Source organism: Cygnus olor, chromosome Z, assembly GCF_009769625.2.
Source record: "Cygnus olor isolate bCygOlo1 chromosome Z, bCygOlo1.pri.v2, whole genome shotgun sequence".
NCBI lineage: Eukaryota > Metazoa > Chordata > Aves > Anseriformes > Anatidae > Cygnus > Cygnus olor.
The window spans coordinates 36738807-36763676 of record NC_049198.1 but is presented as its reverse complement, the minus strand read 5'-3'; the positions used below and the strand labels follow the sequence as shown (position 1 = coordinate 36763676).

At 38.5% G+C, this 24870-nt stretch overlaps 1 protein-coding gene across 9 annotated transcripts in view; it reads left to right on the top strand.

The window, feature by feature from the left end:
- The window catches only part of PIP5K1B (phosphatidylinositol-4-phosphate 5-kinase type 1 beta), a 114987-nt gene that overhangs the window by 29561 nt on the left and 60556 nt on the right, over positions 1-24870 (top strand). For 5 of the 9 annotated variants that reach the window (XM_040542307.1, XM_040542303.1, XM_040542306.1 and 2 more), the window contains 3 exons: positions 6913-6994; positions 9223-9291; positions 24689-24819. In XM_040542307.1, coding sequence (XP_040398241.1) covers positions 9223-9291; positions 24689-24819 — 200 coding nt within the window. In that variant the 5' untranslated portion in view covers positions 6913-6994. The remainder of the gene's footprint in view (positions 1-6912; positions 6995-9222; positions 9292-24688; positions 24820-24870) is intronic. The other 4 variants (XM_040542309.1, XM_040542311.1, XM_040542312.1 and 1 more) reach the window with 1 other exon arrangement.

The window sequence follows — 24870 nt, the reverse complement described above, 5'->3', positions numbered from 1 at the left end:
CAGAGCTCTGACTCTGGACTTTGAGATACTTCTACCTTGCCACTGCAGTTGGCTGTTAAAAAGGCTGCTAATCTCCTAAATGTTACTGTTGGAATATGAAATCTCAATTATTGAAACATGAGTACAAATTGGGAACCCTTCTTTGGCAATGTACAAATACGCCTTTCTATTTTGTGTGCTTTTGGTCTGTTACAAAATAATGAGAAATTAATGAGGCTATTCCACTCTAAAAGGAGGCCTTGTTAGCAATTTCTGCAAAATACACAGTGTGACGTCAGTTATGTCAGGGATCAAATGTTTGTTCTTTCTGATTGCTGGTCTAGTATCAGTGATTTGGAAAAGTCCCATAGTTCTTAATGCATGAACACCACCTACTATGCAGTAGAAAGTTTGCTCTGCTTTTACAGGTCATGTTTGGAAAGATGTAAGAGATACTTCAGTCCTTCTGCGAAGAGTGAAGTCATGGCATCGGGGTAGCGAGATGGATTTAAGACTTAGAATGAAGATCTGAATATGATGATTTGTGGAGAAAAAAATAATACTTTCTAGAGGGCTTTCAAGTTATCTGTGAGATGTAGAATTTCAAAAACAAAGACGTTACAAATGGAGAGAGGCATGCTTTGTTGTAGGAGCACTGTAAGCTTTTTCCAAGGATTTGTAAACTGTGTTTACTTTCACAAATTTGAAGTTTTATTTCCATTCTTTAAAGCAAGTTTCCATGAAAAACCACACCTGATTATTTTCAAAACGAATAATGTGATTTGTTGTGAAAAATAGAATATGCAGCTATAACTTGTGATGTTGTTGTGGTCTGTGATTCTGTGGTTATTGCGCTTGCAGGCTGTTTTGAACCAGAGAAAAGCTTAATGTGCAATTAATACCACCTTAAGTGCAAGAGGGCCGGGCTTTTGTAAGTTGTTAAATCTCCCAGGTAATTAAACTGTATTCTGAGTATTTGTAAACTTGGATGGAGGTGATATTTGCTGATGTTCTACCTTTTAATGTGTTTTCCCTTTGTGAAAGCTACGGGGGGTAGTTGATGTGATACCTCTTACAGTGAATCAGAGAATTGCGATAGAAACATATATAGCTTTAAAGCTCAAATTACTCAGATAAATCTCAAATTCAGCCTGCAAACTAAGATTGTTTCTCCTATTGCTACATTTTTTTCCTATCTGTTTTAATTCAAATGCTATCCTATATTCCTGGAAATGGGGATTGCCAAGAGAATCAAACAGTATCAGAATCTCAGCACTGTGCTTGGGTTAGTTACTGTGAGCCTAAAAATCTGACAGGCCATTGAAATTAATGTGTGGTATTAAGCTATGTCAACAAAGGTGGCGTGAACAGATGAGATAGTTTAACTACGTGAACAATCTGAATCACAGGTTTATGATGCTTTTTGCTTGTGTTTTTCTCTGTAGCCTTTGTGCTGCCCTCTCATTATCATGCAGACCATGAGAAGAAACAAATTTCTTTTTTTTCCATTTTACTTCAGATACGCATCTCATCATTTGCTTTCTTTGTTATATGCATGTCCCTCTAATTTTTTCAGGCAAGATAGAAAAAGTAATTAGAAAGATTTATAGGTTAGCCAGGGCTTGAAACTGCAGAAAATAAGCTAGGCTGTTTTAGGAATAATTCCATTTTGGGGGGGAAGGAGGGGTGTGGGAAGAGTTTTTTTTTTGTTTGTTTTTGTTTTTTTTTTTGAATTAAAATGGAAACCTTTTCCAGTTTTCACTAACGCACAAGCCTTTACAGTACTATCACAAATCTCACCGAAAAGTTTTGACTTTTAATCACACTTAAAACTGCCATAACCAGCCTGGTGGCAGGAGGTAGACTTGCCAGGATAACAGACCTAACCATTGTTTTTTAGCTCCCTTCCTACCCTATTTCACAATTCATACAATATATTTTTCTGACACATATTTAGCAGGGTATATCAATGGTATATATGATGCAGCAAAAATTTCCTTCTACTTCCGTGGCTCGTGTCTGGAAAGACAAAAGGAGATCTTTCAGTGCTTCTGGGAAGAGCTGAAGTCATGGCAGCTGGCAATAGAGATTAAAAACAGGCATTAGGACCAGATAGGTGTGCAACTATGACTGAAGTTCTGAACCTGAAAATTGAAAGAGGAAAATAGAACTTTTCAGAATTAAAGCTTTGTCAGAACTTCTAATGATTGTCATGTGCATTGAAGTGTGTAAACACTGACTTAATTCTCAGGATATATTGGTTTGTAAATACCAGCTTTGGGATATTTCAGGTACGTGGACATGCAAGAATGTTTGATCTTAGATGGCTACATGATTGTAACCATAAGCTATAAGGAAGCTAAGGAAGCTATAAGGAAGTGAGTCCATTTCACAGACTAGTGTCTGGGATACTTTAAAAAAAAAAAAAAAAAAAAAAGGAGGGAAAAAACCCATGATTTTTATGTACTTTATATCGAAGTGGCCACATGAACAGCCTCATTTTTTCCTTAAGAGCTATGTAACTGTCCTGCTGCTCATGTGCAAAGAACGTTAACTGAAATTAAAATAAGAGTTTCTTGGAGATGAGGTTAACTTGTTATGACCATTGAGAAAGCTATATTATGTTTCTTGTAATACCTCTTCTCTTATTCTCTACATGACACCAAATTATGCTTCCTTTCTCTTATTTACATCTGCTTATTGGCACAATGCTAGCATTGCTTGCAGGTTCTTGCACCACCATGAATTGTCCATTCACCTTAGAACAGAGGCAACTAAATCATGAAAGTTGTAGTTAGCAGTATCTTAAAAGCTTAAAGAAAAACTCTGGAAAGGAGGTAGCATGTAATTTCTGCCTGGGAATTGTATTAATTTTGACAAGTTCTAACAATTTAGGTCACACTTTTCACCTCATTTTAAATATTCAGCTACCTCCTGAGTGTTCTGAAAATAGCACAACACGAAAAACCTTTGAGGTCCCCTCTTCAGTTCCTGTTCCCAGGGACACCCAGAAGCACACTGATATTTTTAACTTAAATTCCTATGGAAACAAGATGTATTCATGAAAGTTGTACATGTGTCAGAGGATGTTTTGTGTGTCCCAAGTCTCTTCCTTTACAAATAATCTTAAAAATAATCTTACTCTTCAAATTCTACTGCAGAGGGAAGGGAGAAAGCTGTTGTCAGCTCTAATTGACCAGTGTCAACAAAATCTTACAGTGGCACAGGATTGCAGCAAGTTTCATGAAAAAATAGGCAAGTCGAGATGACACCTAACAGGGAATACTGCTACTGATGTACATACTGTAGTAGTTACCAGAGAATCCAGACAGGAGGGAGCTTTGTAATTGCATTATTTGTGGGAGTAGGTTGTTGAGCACTAAGTAAGGCATGAGCTCCAGTCTTAGTCCCCCCTCATCCCAAGCTAAGAGAGTTAGCTTTATTAGCGTCATTTGCTCTTGGAGTTCCTGTTTTTTTCTTTTTGTTTCCTGTGGTGGTGTGAGAATATGGTAGTTAATGAAAGTCTTTTATCCAGGTTCTGCTATCTTTTTAAACTTCCAAGCCCTGACCACACTGCCTACTAGATGTCAGTTTCTGAAACAGAGAGATAATAGAGGAATGAAAAAGCTTTAGGCAGCTGCATTTATTATGCCTGTTGTCTGGTCAATGAATCTTACTTTTAAAAACTCTAGAGGGTTTGGTAAAGGAAAAGAAGAGTGAAAAAGGTTTGAAAGTGGAAAGTGCAGTATGAGGAGGCAGGAGTATGTTACAGGGCTGTTTGCTCTCTGTTTGCCGGGGGCAATGAGAAAGGGAATCAGTGCATCTCAAGAAGAAAGCACCTAGAAAGACAGTAGCTTTTCATTAATGAATAAGTTGTGGTGGATTTCCTCCTCTGTGGAGCATTTTTGGTTTGGAAATTCTTCCGTTTCCTAAATCATTGCATGATGAAGATTTCCATTTTCACACTGTACCTGAAACCTGGCAGCACGTTGACTCTGTGCTCCATGTGGCTTGGTGAAGTATTTTTCCAGATAGATATGCAAGTCTTTATTGAATTGAGGAACGGACTTGACAAGCTACTTCACAGCTACCACCATGAGAAAAAGTATGACTGGGCAAATGTTATGAGTGAAAGTGAGTTTTCTGGTAAATGAAATGGGTGTGGTACTCCTAATTGTGTTAAGAGATGCTGCCTTAAAGCAGCAGAGGAGGGACAAAAGCTAGCAAAGTATTAACTGTGGTAATGATTACTCTTTTTAATAGAATTCACTACAAATACTGCTTACAGATGCAGACATGTCTGACAAAATCTTTACACGTTCTGGCAAGCTGCCATTGTCAAAAATGCAATCTTAAATTGAAAACTTGCTAAGGGTGGATAAAACAATTATTCTTAACTTCACTTTTTGGTCTGGTGTTGACTTAATATCTTTGTAATGAATACAATATGAAATTATATATGCTCTTTCAAGGAGTAAACTTCCCCATTCTGGGGATTTTGTGTCTTTCTGGAAGACAACTTTGTAAGAATTAGAAAGTATCTATTTCTAATAAGCAGATTATCTGAAATACACAGAACCAAATAGTGTTATTAAGTGGAGGATTCAGCAGTTTGTATTTCTGTGCTCTTTCATGACCTTTAAATTTCTACTGGATTTTAATGTTTCTGTTTTGTGCCGTGACATAGGATGTGTGATGTTTGAGAAATTCAACAACAGATCTGCACAGCCCAGTCTTTCTCTGAATACCCACTTTATTTTTCTGACTAGATGTTTTCCTGCTTCACCCCCTGCCCAGCCATACTTCATTGTGAGCCTGCCCTTTGTCAGATGCATGCAGAGACCTGATGCTTTAGTTATGGCAGTTCCCTGCTGTTGTAATTAATCAATTGATCGATCAGTTGTAGTTCAGCCTGGAAGTGGGTTCCAAAACTCTAACTTGCGGCCCATCTTTGCACTGCTAAAGCTCAGCAGAACTGAAACAGTAGCTCTTGGTACACACAGCGCAGAGCACACAAAGTTGCTGCAGAGCAGGGAGAAAACACTCTAAGTTACACTGGCTTTTCCAAAGATTATTTGTAGGAAATATAAGATCATTGTCCAAGTGTGAAGATCTTGAAAGGTGTTTAGCACAATGCCAATTAAGTCAGAACTGTGTGATCTGTTTTCCGAAAGACCAGAAACTGAAAAAATTCTAGCTGCCTCTAGGAATTAAATAAACCAGCGTAGGTAGAAAAAAAATCACTTTCTTCATGGTTTGTGAATTTTTGTATTTGGTAGTTGCTGCAGCTGGGATCTCACTGTCTGTTTTTCTGTCTTTGTCAGTATTACAGCTGTGTATTTTCACATGGATGAGGCGTTCTTAAATAATTTATCTGACTGTACCAAGGACAGTCAGGCTTTTCTTCCATATCTGGCATGAGTGTTTTCTTCAGCCAGCATCTTACTGAGAGAAAGTTTCCATGCTGCATTTGTGTTTGGCTTTTGCTGAGTATGTGTGATCATATTTTAGGAAGTGATGGGAGTAGTAGAGGATACTGTATTGATAATCTCGTGTGTGTGGAGGACAATGATTTAGGTAGAGTTTTACCCAGTGATCAGTATAATAAAGAGTCTTCTTCCTCCTACAGAAGTTGTATTAACAGAAGTTCTTGATGTCTGTGTTTGTGTACTGATAGAGTTACAAATGCGGATCAGTTAATGACATAAAATTTATAAATATAGATAGGTAAGCTAGATAAACTACAGGCAGTTTTAATAGCTATCAGGACTGAGTTGTCTTTAAGTAGAAGTTTCATGTGTACCGTGATGGCAGTCCCTATCCAAGTAAAGAAATTATTGATTAAGATACATTAATTGCTTGAAGGCTAAAAAGAACAATGTAGCTAACTGTAGTAGGAAAATACTGGTATGTGACCTTACAAAAGATGTTTCTAAGGAAGCCTTTATTCTCAGAGAATCCAGCCGTCTATGTTTCTGTGTTGTCCCTTCATTTATTGTTTTTGTTTTTAATCTCAAGAGCAATTTTTATTCTGCATCACTGAAGGGGAGGTAAATACTGTTTTGAAGCCTTTTAGGAAAAGGCTTTCTAGTGGTGTTATGGATACTTTTCAGATTATTGGAAAATTAAATTCAGTGAACAAGGGCTGTGGATTTTTTTTTTTAAATCAATTTTTAGTTACACAGAAGATGCAGTTTGTACTGATTAAGGACAAATGAGATTTGTTTTCTTCTGATGTGGCTGAGAAATTAAATTGAGGACTAGCTTTACTGATGTAGCTTAAAACAGATGTAGAAGATGGGAGGATGAGCTCATTCCAAAGAGGTATTGAATAATATTTGACTATTAAATATGTCTCATGTTTATTCAAATAAATAATTTTAAATATGAAATTGCTTACCTCGACATCGTTCTCAGAAATTATGCTGACAGCAGCTACCATTGTGAAAAACTTCCAAAATGGGTTTACTTGTTATCTACAACTATTCAGAATCCAGTCCTGCAAACCATCACTCCCATTGCTTATCTTTTTCGTGGAATTTGGGCTATCCCCAGGGAAAGAGGATGATACAGATTAGTATTTAATTTCGAAACTCTTCATGAAAGACAGCATGTAATTTCACAACACTTCACAGCATGTAGGTCAACTGCTCTATATAAATTTCATAGTAGGGGTGCTGGTGCTGTAGTAGTGACATCTCTAGGGCAGAGGCAAGTTGAACTGCAATGATTTTATTCTTTGTAACATTGCTAGTGTCCTAAGTACATTATTGACATATTAGTGACCAAACTATTTGAGACAGTCCTTGAACAGCATTGCTTCTAGCTAGATCCTTACTTCGTCTGAAGAATGGAAGAAGGAAGTCAAACGCTATTCTGTGAGGTGTACATTTGTAATGGCAGACAGATGGTAACAGATTTTTCTTTTAATAGATTCTGGAAAACATCAACAACACCGATGAATGGCTTGATTATCACTTTCAGCTCCAGATGACTTTCCCTGGTGTTTATAAGGGTATGTATACTTACATTGTGAAAGTGTTAGTGAAATCTAGGGTGATTTTAAAAGATTTTCTTGTAGCTTTTTGAGTTGTTTTTTGTGTATGTGTATGTGCTTTCTGTTTTTGTTTTTTTGCTTATTAAATTTGATTTTAATTTGACAGCCACAGTTTGAGTGTCTGACCCAGGTGATCTCTAACTTACTGGTTTATTCTTGATCTAATGTTGCTCTACAACCATGACAAGATGTAATGTCAAATACTTCCTTGCTCTTTGGGGGAGATAAAGTGTCAGTGCAGCCAAAGACCTGGAGTCTCTGAGATGTGCCACTGAAAATGTAGCTCACAAGCCTCTTAGTTTTGTCCATCATTGTACCTCTCAAGCTCATCCCATGCAGTCTGCTGAGGAGTCTTCCTGTGGAGCTGAACACTGGTGTGAAGAAAAAGACGTTCATGTTGAATAAGTCATGTGCCGGACATAGGCCTGAGGGAATGTTGTCCTTTTCTGCCTGGAAAATCCCTCCCAAAGGGATCCTTCTGAGTACTGGTTTTGCACAGCAGATATGTAAGGTGCTTGGAAACGAGGAAATTTTGCCTCTCTTATGTATGTGATTTTTTGAAAAGAGTCATGAAAAAATGTTGTCTCTGAAAATCAGAATTTCAAAGATCTGTCTCAAAATGAGAATTTCAAAGACAGTATGAATGTGATCAGCATATTGATTTTGTTGAAACAGTACAGTGACCAAACTGTAGGAAACAGAAGGAAAAAGTACATTTGCTTTGGGAGAGGATTGCGTTATTGACATAACTTAGAAAAAAGATATGGAAAGTAAAATTCCACTGAGTTTCAGTAAATGTTGCATCTAGTCAGTCTACCAAACCCTATCCTTTTTCATTGCAGCATGTCTAGGAGCTCCTCTTTTTGGTTGCCACCTTATGGCATCTAATAAATAGACATCACTCTTCTCTAAAGAGTTTACCAGTCAAGCAATTTAGAAACTAAGACAACTTAATGGAAAGTTGACTTAAACTACACCTGCCGCTGTTCAGATGTGAAGTCAAGTACTCACAGAAAAGAGCTGGTGAAAAACGCTTGTCCTGTAACTTGTAATGTTACTGTCAGTCCCTGTGTTAGTTAGTATTTCTTTAATAATCCAAAAGATAACATTGACATGACAGTAATTGAATTCACTGATGGAGCTAAAAGAATAGGTGTTGCATGTACCATGAAAGACCCAGTGCAGTGTCTACTGGTCAGTGGCAGAGGATCGTACTGGTGGCAGTAGCAGTGGCAGCAATAACAGCAGTCCCAACCCCGCCAGTGAGAGGCAGCTGGTGAATGGGTTGATGTGAAGGTATCTAGTGCTTGAGCTGTTGTTCCTGGCATCTGATAACCCCTTGATGTGGGAAGCCACAGTTGCTTTGTCTCTGGGTCAGGCCATAGGTGGGGCTGGGAGGGGTCAGGTGAGAGTAGAGTGCACACACCTGGATGGCAAGGTACGTTAGGATGTTTGCTTCTGAGGAAGTGAAGGTTTATTTAAGGGAGGGCCACAGAGTAGCTGACAGTTGTACAGTAGTTCAGTGTGCACAGCAAAAATATTTACCCTTTTGGTAAAGAGAGGATGCAACTGGTAGGTGTGGCTCATGCTGAATGTGATAGTGGCCTGCTCACAGCTGGGATGTCATTTTGCTGCTGATGGCATTACCTAACTGACAAAGTCTGGGACCTACTGACTTAGAGCTGAGAAGTTTTAGAAAAGTGCATAAAGGTAGCAGAACAAGAATTAATCAGGAACAAATAAGGCAAGGAATATAGGCGGTATGCTTGTATACTTAAAAGAATATTGCTTATTCAAAGAGAAAGACGTAAAATAGTGTAAAACAAAATGAGTGAATTAACAATCATTTCAATAATTGAAATGAAGAGTGAATTTTAGTTGCAGTAGGGCGAATAGGCTATGCCAGTGCAGTTTGAGCTCCCGCTATAAAGAGGGAAAGAGGTGATCCTAACTAAACTACTGACTTTCTGCAACTCTGGACATTGTTTTGAGCAAGTGACCAGAAAAAAAGGGAAGGTTAAGTTAACATCAAAAGAGGAGAATCCTCATGGACTGTCAGTAACTTGGTGACTTGCCGTCCTCTAAAAAGTTTGACATTAGCAAGAATTCAACAACAGATTGCATGATCTTTTTTGAATGCTTTCTTATGCAAGTATTTCATTTATAACTTAAGCTTCTATTATTAGATGTCGTCTGTTACTGAAAATGGAGATGTTACTGCTGGAAAGCCAAATGAAGAGAAAACATACAAAAAGGTAAATAAGACTTACAACCTTTTCCTTACATGCTTTTCCTTTCATATTGAGAACTTAAGCCTACTGGGAGTGAACTATGCTTCAGAACTAAACACAAGAACAAACAAAGCATGTTCCGTGGACTATTTGAAAGTATTTTACCCCTTTTGTGAAATTGTAAAACATTTCTACCCACTGAGCTGACTGTTTGAAAGCTAGTTCAATAAGGTTTTAAAATACATATTCTTGGTAGATTGGTGGAAATTCTTTGCTCTTAGCAACAGAGATAACTCTGGGCACATGTACAGTTGTCAGAAATGTAGTACGGTGAGTTGGCTAATGCTTAGAACACTTATGCTATATGTCTGAACTGCATACTTGCCTTACCACCTCCAAGTGCTTTTCCAAAGAGTGCTCTTTTTGTTTGACTTGTTTTTTAAGAAAGAGATGTTAAGAGATGTTATAATTAATGTAATAGTATGCATCAACAGTAGGAGTATAAGGCTATTTAGATGTTGTAATGGTAAGTGGTATTGGTTTTGGTTTTGATTTTCTCTCATTGGTTCTCTGAGAGCAGCGTTATTTATGTCCACCTAGAAATGTTGGTAAATAAAGCAAGATATATGTACACATGTACGTGTACATATTTACATAAACCAATTGTTGGCTGCTGGATTTGATCGTTTTCCTGACAGATTATCTCGAAGTGGTGATTTATCTTTTTTTTTTTTCCTGTAATGTAGCACTGAGATCTACATGCTCCTAGAGTATATACCATAGGTTAGGGTGGGTTTTTTTTTTTTTTTTCTTCTGAATGTTGCCTACAGCACTGCTGGTGAAGTCAAGGATAATATTAAGCTATATTTCTTTTCCCAGTCCTTTTGTTGTCAGCTGCATTTTAAGTATCTAGCTGGCCTTAACATTCTGGTAATTTTCTCAGAAACAAAAGAAAATAATGTTTGAGAAAATGCTTTTTTTCTTTTTAGATACAGGTTGTTTGGTCCCTCTGCTTATAACTGTAAAATATTGCAGTATAAATTGCTCCTGACATTTTGGTACTGGAAAGAAAAAGAAGCTCTTGAGCCCAAGGTGGACATTTACACAGTTTTATATTGCTAGACTAGACAGTACAAAACCTGTAATCCCAGCAAGGGAGAATTGCCATTCCCCCCAGTCATCCTACATGCCCTACTTTTTTCCCATTCAACTCTAAATTCAAAATATTCCGGAGTAAGCCTTATAAAGATTTCTTGACATGGCAACAATTCTTTTTTTGTTTTTACTAGAAATGCATCTCTGACAAAACAATACTGGGAGATCACAGTCTGTCACCTCCAAATTCTGTCCTTTCCCCTGAGCTGCCAATTGTCTGTACTTGCATCTTACGCCAGTTTAATTCCTTTAGTGATATTCACATATCCAGTTGTTCTCTGTTCAACATCCTGTTTTGTGGATACCCTGTGGTTCAGTGTTATCACCAAATGTTGTGATTATGCTTCTGCTTTTTGTGCCAATGTTAATAAAAAACAAAGTGTGACCCAATAATCAATGCACAAAGAGCTTAATGGTAGCATGTCTTTGCATTATGCTTTTGCTTTGATAATATCTCTCTCCTCATAAGCCAAGTTCTTTACAAACATTGCACTTTCTTTTAATTCTCACCTTCTTCAGATATTCTATATTGCATACTTTTTACAGAAGTCCAGATAAATCAACTGTATTTGTCTAGAAAGTTATTTGTGAGATGAGGCTGGCAAGACGTGCAGTTGACAGAGGCATTTCATGCCATTTTTTTGGCTGGAAAATTCTTGCCATTCTGATCTGTGACTTCCTGTGCCACTTCCTCCAGAAATCTGGGCTGGGGACGAGCTTGTTTCCTCAGCTGATGCTTTTTCAGCTACTTGGGCAGTTCCTGTTCCTGTCTACCACTGCACTTGATGGCAGTGGGAATGCTTAGGCAAGATACTCGTGTAGATCTGAGGTCAGACCATGCTTGTTAACTCATTCTCAGAGGCCTCCCTTCCATATTTTTTTAAAACATGTTAAAGGTGAAGAAGCATATGCTCTTCATCTTAAAATGGGCAAAATACAGTTTTTGGCTTGAATTGTGACAGTTTGGGCTTTAGATCTGCTCTGCTTTGACCTCTAATGTCAAGAGGCAGCTGTGTATCTGCTATTAAGATGGGACTGAGTAAGCTCATAAAGGGCTGTGTGACATTAGACCTGGATGTATGTCTTTGACCTTGACTATTTGTACCGCTGAAGTGTTCCACTAAAGACAGTGCAGTAATTGGTCTGGTAGCCAAAGAAGTTGTATCATGAGATGCGGGTGTAGGTGGGTTCACAGACCGGTAGGATAACTGGGGGCAGAATGGATAACTAACAGGTAGTTCAGAAACACTGACATAAGAAAAGTGTTGTAATGCCAAGATTTACATGGGTGATTGAAGGGATTTCTAGTGTTAATACTAGGAGATAATCACCCTGAAATGTGCTGACAATTTCAGTCTCAACACTACCCCAGGTAAAAGGTTGTGCTTCCAAAGCAGAGAGCATAGTGGAGGAAGAGTCAATATCGTTCTCCCACATCTCCTGCTGTGGGCTGCACTGCTTAGGTTCATAGAATCATAGAATCATTAAGGTTGCAAAAGACTTCCAAGATCATCTGCTGCAACCGTCTCCCTACCACCACTATCACCCACTAAACCATGTCGCTAAGCACCACATCAAACCTTTCCTTGAACACCCCCAGGAACAGTGACTCTACCACCTGCCTGGGCAACCTGTTCCAATGCCTGACTGCTCTCTCCGAGAAGAAATGTCTCCTCATTTCCAACCTGAACCTCCCCTGGTGCAACTTGGGGCCATTCCCTCTAGTCCTATCGCTAGTTACCTGTGAGAAAAGGCCAGCCACCAGCTCCCCACACCTTCCTTTCAGGTAGCTGTAGAGAGCAATAAGGTCTCCCCAGAGCCTCCTCTTCTCCAAACTAAACAACCCCAGTTCCCTCAGCCGTTCCTCACAGGACTTATGTCCAGCTTCGTAGCCCTTCTCTGGACACGCTCCAGGGCCTCAGTGTTTGTCTTGTACTGAGGGACCCAAAACTGAACACAGTCCTCGAGGTGCGGCCTTACCAGAGCAGAGTACAGGGGGACAATCACCTCCCTGGTCCTGCAGGCTGCACTATTCTTGATACAAGCCAGGATGCTGTTGGCCTTCCTGGCCACATGGTTCCACATGAGAACTCAGCAGCAACTCTTTCATGAGCTGTGTGGTTTGGTCTTAACTTTAAAGTCTTCCTTGAGCTCTTCATCTTTTCACACAGCAAAATGCCCCAGGGTGCTTCTTCAGCCTCTCTGTCCCAGCAGTTGTAAAGGAGCTTGCTTCTCTGTGGCCAAAAAAAAAAAAAAAAGATACTCAACTGTATGTTGGAATGACTGTAATGCCAAAACTAAAATGATATCTGTAGGGATAAGTAATGTGCTGATACTGCCTTACTGAAGGGTTATGTTTTCCTTGCTTGTTGGCTGGGAAGAGGGGGCACTCTCAATCTCATCTAAAAAGCAAACTGACTTTGCTTTAAACCATTTTGCATTTTGATTAATTATATATTGATTGATTATATCGTGTCCATTTTTCATAATAGCATGCAAGGATTATGTCTGTGCAACTTTCATCATATATATATATAGAAATGCATTATATATAAGTGCATACAAATGGGAAACATAATGCATGGAAAATGTCTGATGTAAAATTCAATGACCCGTAAGAGAAAATTAAATAAATGTCATAGCTTTAGAGGCATTTTCCATTTGCCACATCCAATGAGAAATAAACCTAACTAATCAACACATATTAAACAGTGTTTTCATTGCTTGATCTGAAAATGTAGATATTCCTTATGATCATAAGTAAAACATGAAGGAAAATTAGAGAAAATAATTGCAAATAGTTGACTTTTGGTTTGACCTGTTTTATATAAGTTTTAAATATCATTATTTTATCTTGGAGATAAAGGTAGCTTGCTTCTAATGTAAATTGCACTGCTTTCCTTAGCACAATACAGTCAGTCTAATTGACACAGAGATGAATGATGGCTTACTAAAACACATTTCCATCAGAGAACAAATTATTTCTAATCAGTGTTTGAAGAAAAACAACTTTCTGCTGGAGCATGTAGAAAACCTTCACTACCTTTTGCTTGTGGATCGCTTAACCTTCTGAAGTCTCCGGAGCTAATGTGGATATTGCTTTAAGCAGCAACTGGACCGACTGAAGTGTGAGTGGGCTATTCAGCTGCAGTTGTATCTAGTGATGTGGGACTCAACTGCTGCAGCAGCTCTAGGATGAGTTGAACCTAAGGACTAATCTGCTGTCTTTCTTTTGTTTCATCTCCTTTCTGTAACTCTGCCTTTTGCATCCTGTTTATGCAGTCAGGCTGTGCACTGCTGCAGGTCATGTTCTCATCTAGTGTTTAGAGGACTGGTTAGCAGTGATAAATTAGTTTGTAGTTCTTCAAGAAGAAGCAACTGAATTGTTCACTGGTGAAAATGGGAACACTTCAAAAAGTGACCATCCTTTCTATGTGTATATACATCAGTATACCTTGGCACGCTGTAACTCTTTATGGTATTGTTTGGCCTCAGTAGAGTTCACAAAGGGATTACTAGCCTGTTCATCCTGGGGGAAGAAGGTGTTGTGCTTTAACCCTGGTGGGGAGCCACTCACTCACTCCCCTGCAGCTGAATGGGGGAGAGAATCACGAAGGTAAAACTGAGAAAACTTGTGGGTTGAGCTAAAGGCAATTTACTAGATTAAGCAAAAGCTGCACACGTAAGCAAAGCCAAACCAGGAATCCATTCGCCACTTCCCACCAGCAGGCAGATGATCAGCCACTTCCAGGAAAGCAGGGCACATGTGACGAGTTCCTGGGAAGACAAATGCCATCACTCCAAACATCCCCTCCCACCCACTTCTTTACTCCCAGCTTTTGTTGCTGAGCATGAGTGCGGTACTTCCCTTTGACCAGCCTGGGCCAGCTGTCCTGGTTTTGTTCCCTTCTGGGTGCACCCCCAGTCTCCTCACTGGCAGGGCAGCACGAGGAGCTGAAAAGGCATTGGCTCTGTGTGAGCACTGCTCTGCAGCAACTAAAACATTGGTGTGTTATCAACATTATTCTCATCCTAAACCCAAAACACAGCACCATACCAGCTACTAAGAGGAAAATTAACTCTCTCCCAGACAAAACCAGTACTGAAGGAATCTTGTTAATAATGGAAAAGTTTGTTTCTGTAGTATCTTTGCTGTGCAGTGCCAGTATGTTCCAAATGTGTCTTCAATCTATGTAGATTAGTTATAAGAGCTATTACAAACATCGGTAATAATGATATATTTTTTTTTAAGTTTGGCTGAGTCAGGTAAAAGAATCTTTCTCTGGCAGACCATCTCTGACTTTATCTAGGATAAAGCTTTCTGTAAGAATAAGTAGCCTGTAGGCATGTCATTTGTATTTCTGGGACGTCAGATTCTTCACGTATTTCCTTTTTGATTTTGTTTAGCTTAGCTAAAATAGAGGTAGGTAACATCCTTATCTGAATTCATGAAGTATGTTTTTCTTCAGTTTCCTACAACACTGATGTTTTGGCCCACGTCCCTGGCAGAAGAAAATGTGCCTTACCAGCTGCACAAATGTGAACACTTCAGAGCTCCAAAAAAAGTCTTAGTTTACTAAAACGTTGTGAAGGGCCTTGCACAAGCATTGTTAAAACATCCTAATTGTACAGATTCTGAAATCCATAACTAGATGAAGACAGTGGGACAGTTTCTGTTTCGAATCATTCTTACTCATTGAGGTGATATTTTAAATATATTTTTTCTGCCACCTCAGTCTGACATAGAAGCTCTTCTACCTTTTAATTGTCTAATATTATTTAGTAAAGGTCCTTGAAAGATGACACAACCTTGTATTTTTGTGTTTTGTTTTGGTTTTTTTTCCCTTTGAAAACCAGAACCTTTCCTTGTGTATCCTCTATTTAAAATGGTGTTATTCAAGGTGTATCTGTAGGTGTGTTCAACTGTAGACATTTGCTACAAGCGTATCTGTGGGACTTCTCCTGGGTTTTCTCTGCATCCGTAAATTTCATGAAGTTATTAAGTTTACATTGTGAATACCGTAAAAACATTTCAATAATTCTAATCAAAGAATACATTTGCAGGAACAGAAGCTTCACAGTTGTGTGTTCAATGCAGCTTTTAAGGTATAGGATTGAAATAATTTAGAGATCAAAGAAATCTCAAAGTATGCAAACTCTGAAGGTGCTTTGGGCGGGGTGGAGAGGGGTTGGTTGGTTGGTTTTACTGGATGTTGTTGTAGTTTTTGTTGTTGTTGTTTTTGTTTGTTGTTGTTGTTGTTGTTTTTTGAAAGAAACTGAGAAACAATTGAGAAGTTGAGATTATTTGTACCATCTGATGCTTGAAGATCTTAAGCAAAGTAGCAAGGAGACCTGGCAGCAAAATGTAGTCACCAGACTGTAGCTTCTCGTGGATATCCATCACAATTCTGTCACTGAAACCTCAAGTATGCAATAGCCACTTCTTTTATTTTCCTCCTGATATTTTGCAGACTCAGTTGTGAGAATCTGCTGACACACAATGCAGCTTTTGCATTTCAGCGTCTTCAATCACACGGTTGTTCCTTAATCTGCTTTCTGACAAATGAGATTTCAGTTTTATTCTGAAATTTATATGCTGGTAGCAATATGCTGGTAGCAAGAATGAGGCACAGACAGGTCTGGCAGAACATGTTAAGTGTGTATAAGAAAATCACACCAGAATACATAGTGCTCTTTTTGTGGAAACCTGCTACTGGTTTACCAAAATCTCTGCTTGTAATCTGAATGCTGCCGCACATGCATATATGCGTGGCATGACTTTGTTTCCTGTTGTTACATATTTTACAGTTCTACTCTCTAGTGTATTACAGCAAGCATCTTACATAACCTGTTCAAAACTGCACATCATGTCTGAGTCACTTTGCCCAGGAGCAGAGGGAATTTATCTGAATAAAAGAAATCAGGTACTTATTGTTAGAGCTTGCAAACGTGTACAAGTAGCATTGCTGCATCACTGATGGCATTGTGTTATGTCCTGAGTCTGATGTGTACAGATAGAATACTTGCTCTTGTAGACAATGAAACTTCCCTCCTGGAGTTTGTGCTGCACTGGAATGTATATTTTCAATGGCATACTTTTGAGTGCTTTGTACATCTGTAAAGATATGACGAAATTGGTTTTAATGGTTTTGCGTGTAGCAATGGCTACTACCAGACTTACAGTACTCAATTTTATTTTTATTTTTTTTTGCCTGGGGTGGGGGAACTAAAGCAATTGGATTCATGGCTACATCTGAAACTTTGGCATAGGTGTTTTGAAATAGAGAAATAACTAACTGAAAACCATGAAGTCACCTGAATCCAATTTTGAAATGTGAAGGAAGATCATATTCAACTTGGGTGATAAAATCATTCTGATAGCAATTGAGCTGGAATTGAAAGAATCTAACATGGGTGTGTTTTCTTTTCTGGGAGAACATCCCAGCAAAGTTATTAACATTATTAAAAAAAAAAAAGGGCAAGAAAAAAGCTTTTGCCAATTTTGAACAGTAACTAGATAAGGGTTTGCTCTATTATTTATATTTTACGATCATGGCTATTGATATGTTTAATATAGAAAGCACAGCCAACACTGTATAGCCAACACTGTATAGCAGCATGTAGTGCTGCATTACTTTGTACTCTGGCACAGCTCTAGAGTGCAAAGAACATGGCATAGACCAGTATTATGAATAGCTTTCTGAAAGAGTAGGTATACCCTGGATATTTCTACCCTTTGCTGCAGCCTTTTATTTTGCTAGGTCTGTGACACTACTTCTGCTTACATCTGGATGCCTGTCTGTTTTTCTGTTTATTTTGAGTTATGAATTGCCTTATTGTAACAAAAACATTGTGCAGAGCTTTCATCTGCAGGTCCCAGCTGCTTCTTGCAAAGCAGACTAGCAGCACAAGGTAACTTTTTCTGTAGGAAGAGCAGCTTAGGAATAGGCATTAACCTCTGCCCCCAGCACCAAGATCCAGAGGTGAGGGGGATGGACAGAAGTCCAGTTTAATGAAATGTGACCTGTAGCAGCTGGGCAAGCAGCTGTCAGAGAGATAGGCAGTGTAACCTTAAGGGTGAGTGAAGGGGTACCGTGTTACTCCAAGTTGTGGAGAACCAGGAAAAACAGTTCAGTCACTAGTTTTCTAGTAGTTCTATTTTAGTGTCCCTGTCTGTGATTTAACATAAAAGAAAACTGATAGCTCAAATGTGGCAGCTGCAGAGAGCATGCTGAGATATGGTAGCCACTTACAGAAGCATCAACAGAAGCAGATGTAAGAAGTGTTGTCAATGGGACTTTAAGCGCAGGAAGCACCCAAAGACAAGAAAGCTCTAGTGCAAAAGCAATGGACTGTACAATTACTACCCATACATCCTGGATCAAATGGCAATTTCTTAATGTTAAAAAGGTGTTTTTTTTTGCATATTGCTTGAAGAAGATATACTGTTTTTCAACAGGCACCCTCCTCAGGTGATTTGGCTTAAGTGTTGACACTATTTTTGGAGGCTTAGTTTCTTTTCAGAAGTCTTTAAAAGATAAACCGTGTTTGCATAGAAGTTGTAGTATGTGCAGATTTCTGGTACTTAAGGTAACCAGTGTAACTGAAGAACAAATGCTTACTTGTAGTAGACAATTCAGATCTGTCCAAATCCACGCAGCTATAATCACTTTGATGAAGTGAAGCCCTGTGGATTTATTTATTTAGTTAGTTTACTTCACTGAGTATGCTGCTTGCAGGAGGGCTTCTGTATGCAGTTACTTTACACCAGTCCCCTTCTGAAGTACCATTACAAGGGAGTGATGTTTATGGTCTCAGCAATCTAAGTAATTGGCAATTTGAAGTGTGTACGTTGTGTCTTAGTTTAAATAACGAGTCAAGGAATATCTTTCATCAGAATTTTTTCCTCTACTGCCAACCTCAGGTTCTTTATGCCTCTCTCTGTGGTTTCAGGTTAGTGTAATAGATTTATAAGGTTCAAAGTGAAAATGCATTCTTGTAGTGTTACGAAATAACTGGTGTTAAAGAATTAAAGTCTATTCAAGCTCTAGAATCTTAAGCATGGGGAGGAGTGTGACCTCTTTCATGAGCTAAGTTTTCCAGCTAAATGAAGATGAGTACCAGCTAGTATTTTAACAGGGTAGTGTGAGGTAGACAACCAGCTTATTGACCTAGTCCCTCCAAGCAGCAGAGTGGGCTGGTGAAAGAGATAAGAGCAGTCTTTTCTCCACAGATGGTAGTAGAAAGAAATGAACTAATGGCCACTGTGTGGGAACCATAGCTGTAGAACAGTGTTAATCAATGGTGGCTTCACTTCAGATGCTGTCTGCTCGCTGTCTCATTCACAGAAGTGGCATAAATAGGCATCTCTATCATTTCATTAAGCAATGTTTAAAAACCTGTGTTGTTTTACCTGTATTTATTTGAATTACAGTAGTACAGAGGGTGGGAGAAAGCAAATATCATCTTGCCTTTAGAGTGATAATGGGGTGAAGTTTCTGAGGCAGAGTATGACCATTATAGCAGCTGCTTTATAGCACCTGCAATAAGCCAGGCATCACCATCTTTGACCCAGAAAGTTCATAGGCTAAGCTTCAGCTGCAATAAAATGAGTCATAAAAAGGGCAAACAGATAAGCAAGGACAAAGTTTACATCCACGCAATCCTATATGACATTCCTAGGATGTCTACTTTTAAAGGAAGCAAAAATGTAGAATTACATTATTCATGAGCTACTTGTGGGAGAAGAATGGGAAAATAACTTCGTGAATAAGAGTAAGGGGGACTACTATAAAATTAAATGAAGCCTGTGTCTCACAGAGTTTCTGTCTGTTCATGGTTTGTTTGTTTGTTTTAAATAATTTGTTTGTTGACAGCAATAGCCCCATTCAGTTACAATGAACTTGTAAGAAAAAATGTTTAAAAGGATGAATATGTTTACCATATCCAAAGTTTTTGTTCACTGTGAACACAGTGGCTAGTTAGCTTTGCCAGCCATTCAAATCAGTGGCTAGTTAGGTTTGCTAGCCATTTACGTGTAAGCTGCAATGACCTTCAAATTGTTATGGAAATAATTGTCTGGCAACATGTAACGTACTTTCTAGTAACTGTAGTACCTGTATTATTGTCATCCCTGAATTCTTTTCCCTGTTTTTAAAGGACGTATTTTCATAGTCTTTTCAATAGCCCTGTACCCAGTTGTTAAATAGCTTCAGTTCATTTTTTTTTTGTTGTCATTACCTGAACGTAAATGGCCTTTACACATGTTATATCTATCTGGTTAATGCTTTTTTAATGAAAATAACAGATATAAGTTTTAGAGAACTAGCTTGAAAAAGAATATTTGTAGGAAAAGAAGTATAAAAGTCCTGCTTATGGGATCATGCGCAAACTTAATACCTGATTTAAAAGGATTTAAGTTTTGATTTATTTTGCTAATCTGAAACAATTTCAGCTTGGAGTCACGTAGAGAGAGTAGAAGACCCATCTGTACAGAACAATACTTCATGTAACAGCACAATTTATGCTAAAATATTTACTTCTGATGCAGATATTCTGTATTCTGAACTGTGTACTGTAGTATATTTTATCAACCTGTAGCCTTTCACTATGCTTTTTGACTCTGCATATCAATTTTCATCTCTATGGGCCTTTTAGCAAAGATATAGGACAAATACAGAGTAAAGATATAGTTAGTTGTGACAAAAAGGGGCAAAAAATAACATTTCATCAGAATGAAGACTTTTTAATCTTTTATATGCAGGGATAAAACTGTGGAGAGGCCGTAGGCAGCAGTGGAAGAGTAAAGTTTCATTTTCAGTATGATCATATCATGGACAGCCAGGCAGATGACTAAAATAAAAAATATAGGAATATTAAAGGTAGAGTTATCTAAGCGTTATGAGACACAATGAAGGTATTTTCTTGATTGAGGAGAAAATAAAAAAAAGCATTACAATAAGTTCCACTATTATTTGTTAATCTATTCCTTCAACTTGTTCAAAGGGAGATGATTCTCCCCCTCTGCTCTGCTCTTGTGAGGCCCCACCTGGAGCACTGCGTTCAGCTCTGGGGTCCCCAGCACAAGAGAGACATGGACCAGAAAGTCCAGAGGAGGGCCACAGAAATGATCAGAGTAGAGAGGGAGACCTTATTGCAGACTTCAAGAATGTTGAAGGGGCCTACAAGAAAGATGGGATGGGACCCTTTACCAGGGAGTGTAGTGACAGGACAAAGGGTAATGGCTTTAAACTTAAAAAGGGTAGGTTTAAATTAGATATAAAGAAGAAATTCTTTACTCAGAGGGTGGTGAGGCACTGGCACAGGTTGCCCAGAGAAGCTGTAGATGCCCCATCCATGGAGGTGTTCAAGGCCAGGCTGGATGGGGCTTTGGGCAGCCTGGTCTGGTGGGAGGTGTCCCTGCCCATGGCAGGGGGGTTGGAATTAGATGGCCTTTAAGGTCCCTTCCAGCCCAAACCATTCCACAAGTCTGTGGTTCTATATAGAGTAATCTAGATACGGTGACTCCACTTGTGTTTAATTTAAATGGGACTGGTGAACTCTGTCTGGGAGGATCCTGGAGCACTTTATCACCATTGTACCTCTTCCTGAAATGTATCTCTTTCTCCTTTGCTGAGCTGTTCCCACTTAACAGGCGATTGGCGGCAGGTGGAAGAGAACTGTCCCTACCTGCTTTAAAACACTGGCATTCTGGAGAGAGAGGTGGAGGAGGTAAGGGCAGAAGTACAGGAAATGGGCAATTTCTCAGTTTCTGTGGCAGCAGGAATTGTAGTTATCCTTACTGATATACTTGCATGCCTTATGTCTTAGTATCTACATTTAACCTGAATTTATGCGAAAACATTTTCTCTCCTGAAATAACTTTTGTTGAAAACCTAGGCTGGGGAGAAATTATACCCGATGCTGATTGTGAATTGAAAAGAAGCCCAGTGGTCCCACTACCAAGTCAAGAATGTGATTGCCATATGACACAAAGCACTGAGCTAGCATGCCATTCAGTGTCTATTAGGATGTATTCAGGAAGTGATGACGTGTTAATTTTGAAGAGGTAGGCTTTTTGCTAGTTCAGATTTCACTTACACTCCCTCAGCCAGTGGAAGGACAACCTTAAATAGCATGAAATTTGCTTTAGGCTGTGAGGGTGTGATACTTGCATTCAGCTAGGCAGCTGACATAACTGTTTATGTGAGTCAGGGAACTGATCCTGCTGAAAACTTGCTGTTGTACAGCTCTTTTGTAACTTGTCTGGCCACATAGACATTGTTGTTGGCATGGTGTGTTGGGTAGCATGCATACGTTTTGTGGGCTGGAGAGTGGACAGCAAATCTCTTTTTCAACAGCAGCATTAAAAGTAGGTATTGTTATAAGTCAATAACACTTAGGATCTGAGAAAAATGAGAATGTGTGCTTATGCCCATTCAAGTTTATGCTGTTAATGTTCCAGAGGTGGACAAATTCAGGCCTGACACATTAGGATTTGCAGTATTAGGGTCAGTAGAAGATAGTCTAGTTTGAAACTGGCAACATTTTTATGGGTTTCTTTCTCATTGTCAGTACAAAACCCAACATTGAGTGCACCTGTGCAGTAGGTAGTAATACCGTAATCAGTAAAAGGAGGATGATAGGCATTTGTTTTGTTATGCCACTTCAGGTAGCAGAGATAGTTGTCAGGGCATACCTTATTTGCTACGAATCCAGTTAGTTCCAGGGTATATAATTCATGAACTGAAGTTGTTCATCTTCCTGATTATTCTCATTCTTTGATTTCTTAGAGCTTCAGAAGGTGATGATAACATGGTAAATGATCCAAGAGTCGCTGCACAGTTACAGCTGATACATGGGCCCAAGGCAATTTTGTGAACATCTGCATGAGACCAGTATAAAATATATATACATATTTCAGTCTCTACAAGGGAGAATTCTTGGCACAGAAGATTTCTAAACTTTATTGCTTTCTCTACAGTAGGGAGTATTTAAGAGGAATTGAAAGATATGAGGGTTTTGGGTTTGAAACTAGACTTTGCTGCTTTCATAGGCATCGGAAGAGGTGCCTGAGTAAGGAAAAATGAATGCTGAGAATGGATATTTGCCATTTGCATTGGTAGACACTGACTTCCAATAAATATATATATATAGATATAGATATAGATATAGATATATTTATATATTTTAGCAGTGAAATGGATGAATCAAGAACGTTTCCCCTAAGGCCTGAGGAGCAGCTCTTTTTTTCCTCCTTGGATTCTATTCTTAACCACAAAATAATAATAATAATAAACAATAGACCAAAACAAGCATTTGTATTGAGAGAAATTTCAAGATTTGTTTTGTTTTCATTTTAGGGCTTGTGAAAACAAAAAATAGCCTTTTGTAAGAGAGTCTTGGTTGACCAGCCTTTATGAGGGTTGTTAACTCATGACAGTAGTTCATAAGCAATTGACCTGGGTCAGCAATTGCCTTCAGCATGCTGTAACTGCAATCAATTTGTTTGAAAACAGTTTTTAAAATATCCTGAATAATTAATAACATTGATTTTCTGTTAAACCCAGTGCTGTGATTATGGGTGATTACTAATGTCACCCCTGAATAGGAGTGAAAATTCCCAAGAAAATAACCCTGTAGATAAGGTCTGTATTTGCAGAAATCCTACAGAATTTTTTTATGTGCTAGAATGGTGATCCAGTACTGTCCTCTTGGAATCACATTACTGGGTTACCTGCCTTTTTGTTTGTTTTCTTGAATGTCCTGTCTCATTAGTAAAATAGAGCACTGGGTTATCTGTGTTGTGTTTTCAGACATAGTCCCACACTGTGGCAGTGAACAGGATGGGGGTCCAGCTATGAAGCACAAACTCTTTTTGTATGTGTATTGGTTTGATCAAAGTTACATAATTACTGCTTTTGTTGGTCATTAATCATTCATGAATAGCGGCCTTTTTAGGAAAGAAAAATGTGAATCTTCTTACAACACAAGCCAAATCTTTTTACTAGTCAAAGTATCAGTCTAAGAATGGTGGCATTGTTTGTTCCCACCAAATTGCCTGTTCAGAACTGTTATTAAAGTGCAAGTTCTGTTTGGTGTGCAGTCTTAATTAATGAGGAACTACACATCTCCATCTTTTCTTTTCTAAAAATAAGCAGTGACTCTGGCATAAGCTGTTCTGAGAACTAAAACAAAAGTAGTTTTGTATACATTAACTCTTTCTTATGTAATTCCCACTCATTTCTGAAATGTTTTTGTTCAAGTGCTGCAATAGTTCTGATCATGGAGCTTCTGGTGTTTTTTGCTTTGCTGATACAATCTCTGGTTTGGTGAGTGGGAGATAAAACCTGAAAAAAGGCATCAAAATAGTGTCTTCAAATTAGAGAAAATATACCATGCTAAGGGAAGATATTTCCTTCCTGAAAACCTTCTTTGCCTTCCCAGTCATTTGCTTTAGTCACTCTTTCCATATTTTCTTAAGAGTTCCTTTCTTGGGCAAGTTCTTATCTAGACTCACTTCTACCATTTTTTTTATCCATCAAAGCAGGATTGTCTAGTCAGTATGAGAAAATTTCAGAGATGAGCTCAATTTGCGTATACAGTGTCTAAAACAATCTGGCACTGCCCATTTGAACCCTTCTGTCCCCTGCAAACCTTGTTATTTGAATCTAAGTCACTTAAGTCTTTCACCCTCTGTGCATAGATTTTTATGGAGATTTTTCTTTCCTCATCACTTTGGTTTCTCTCTGGATTCCCCCCAGTCAGTGCACCTCTTGTACTGACTGCTAACCAGAACTTAGTAAATAAATTTGTATCCAGAATTTGTATGTAGAACAGCAGCCAGCATTGTGACTTACACATTGGTATGTGTGTACATTCCCATGGAATTTGTAACTTTTTTTTTCCAGAAGAGAATGCATGCAGTTTCAGACTCCGGAAGGGGTTTGGATGTCTAATTATATTGGAAGTGTCCAAGTTAGAACCTGATGTGTACATTCTTTAGACAGTTTTAAAGCTCAGTCTGTACAACCAGAGAGTAGTTTTTTGTGGCTTTTGCTACAGCATAGTATTTCTTTAAATCTTGTAATTGAAAAAAAAAAAATCTCTGGATAAGAGTTCTCTGCTCTTGAAGGCAAGGAGGTAAAGATGATGTAGTATTGTTGTTATTATGATAACGATTACATGTTTAGTATGTTATATTACTGATAAAGAACAGAAATCTGTTTGTAGCAAACTGATGCTTGAATTCTTACTTTCTATGCAGACTGCATCCTCAGCTATTAAAGGTGCTATCCAGCTGGGAATAGGATACACAGTAGGAAACCTTACATCAAAACCAGACAGAGATGTTCTTATGCAAGACTTCTATGTAGTGGAAAGTGTCTTCCTACCCAGGTAAGGACAAGCCTATTCAAATTAGTTTCTTGCAGAATTTCATAATGAAAC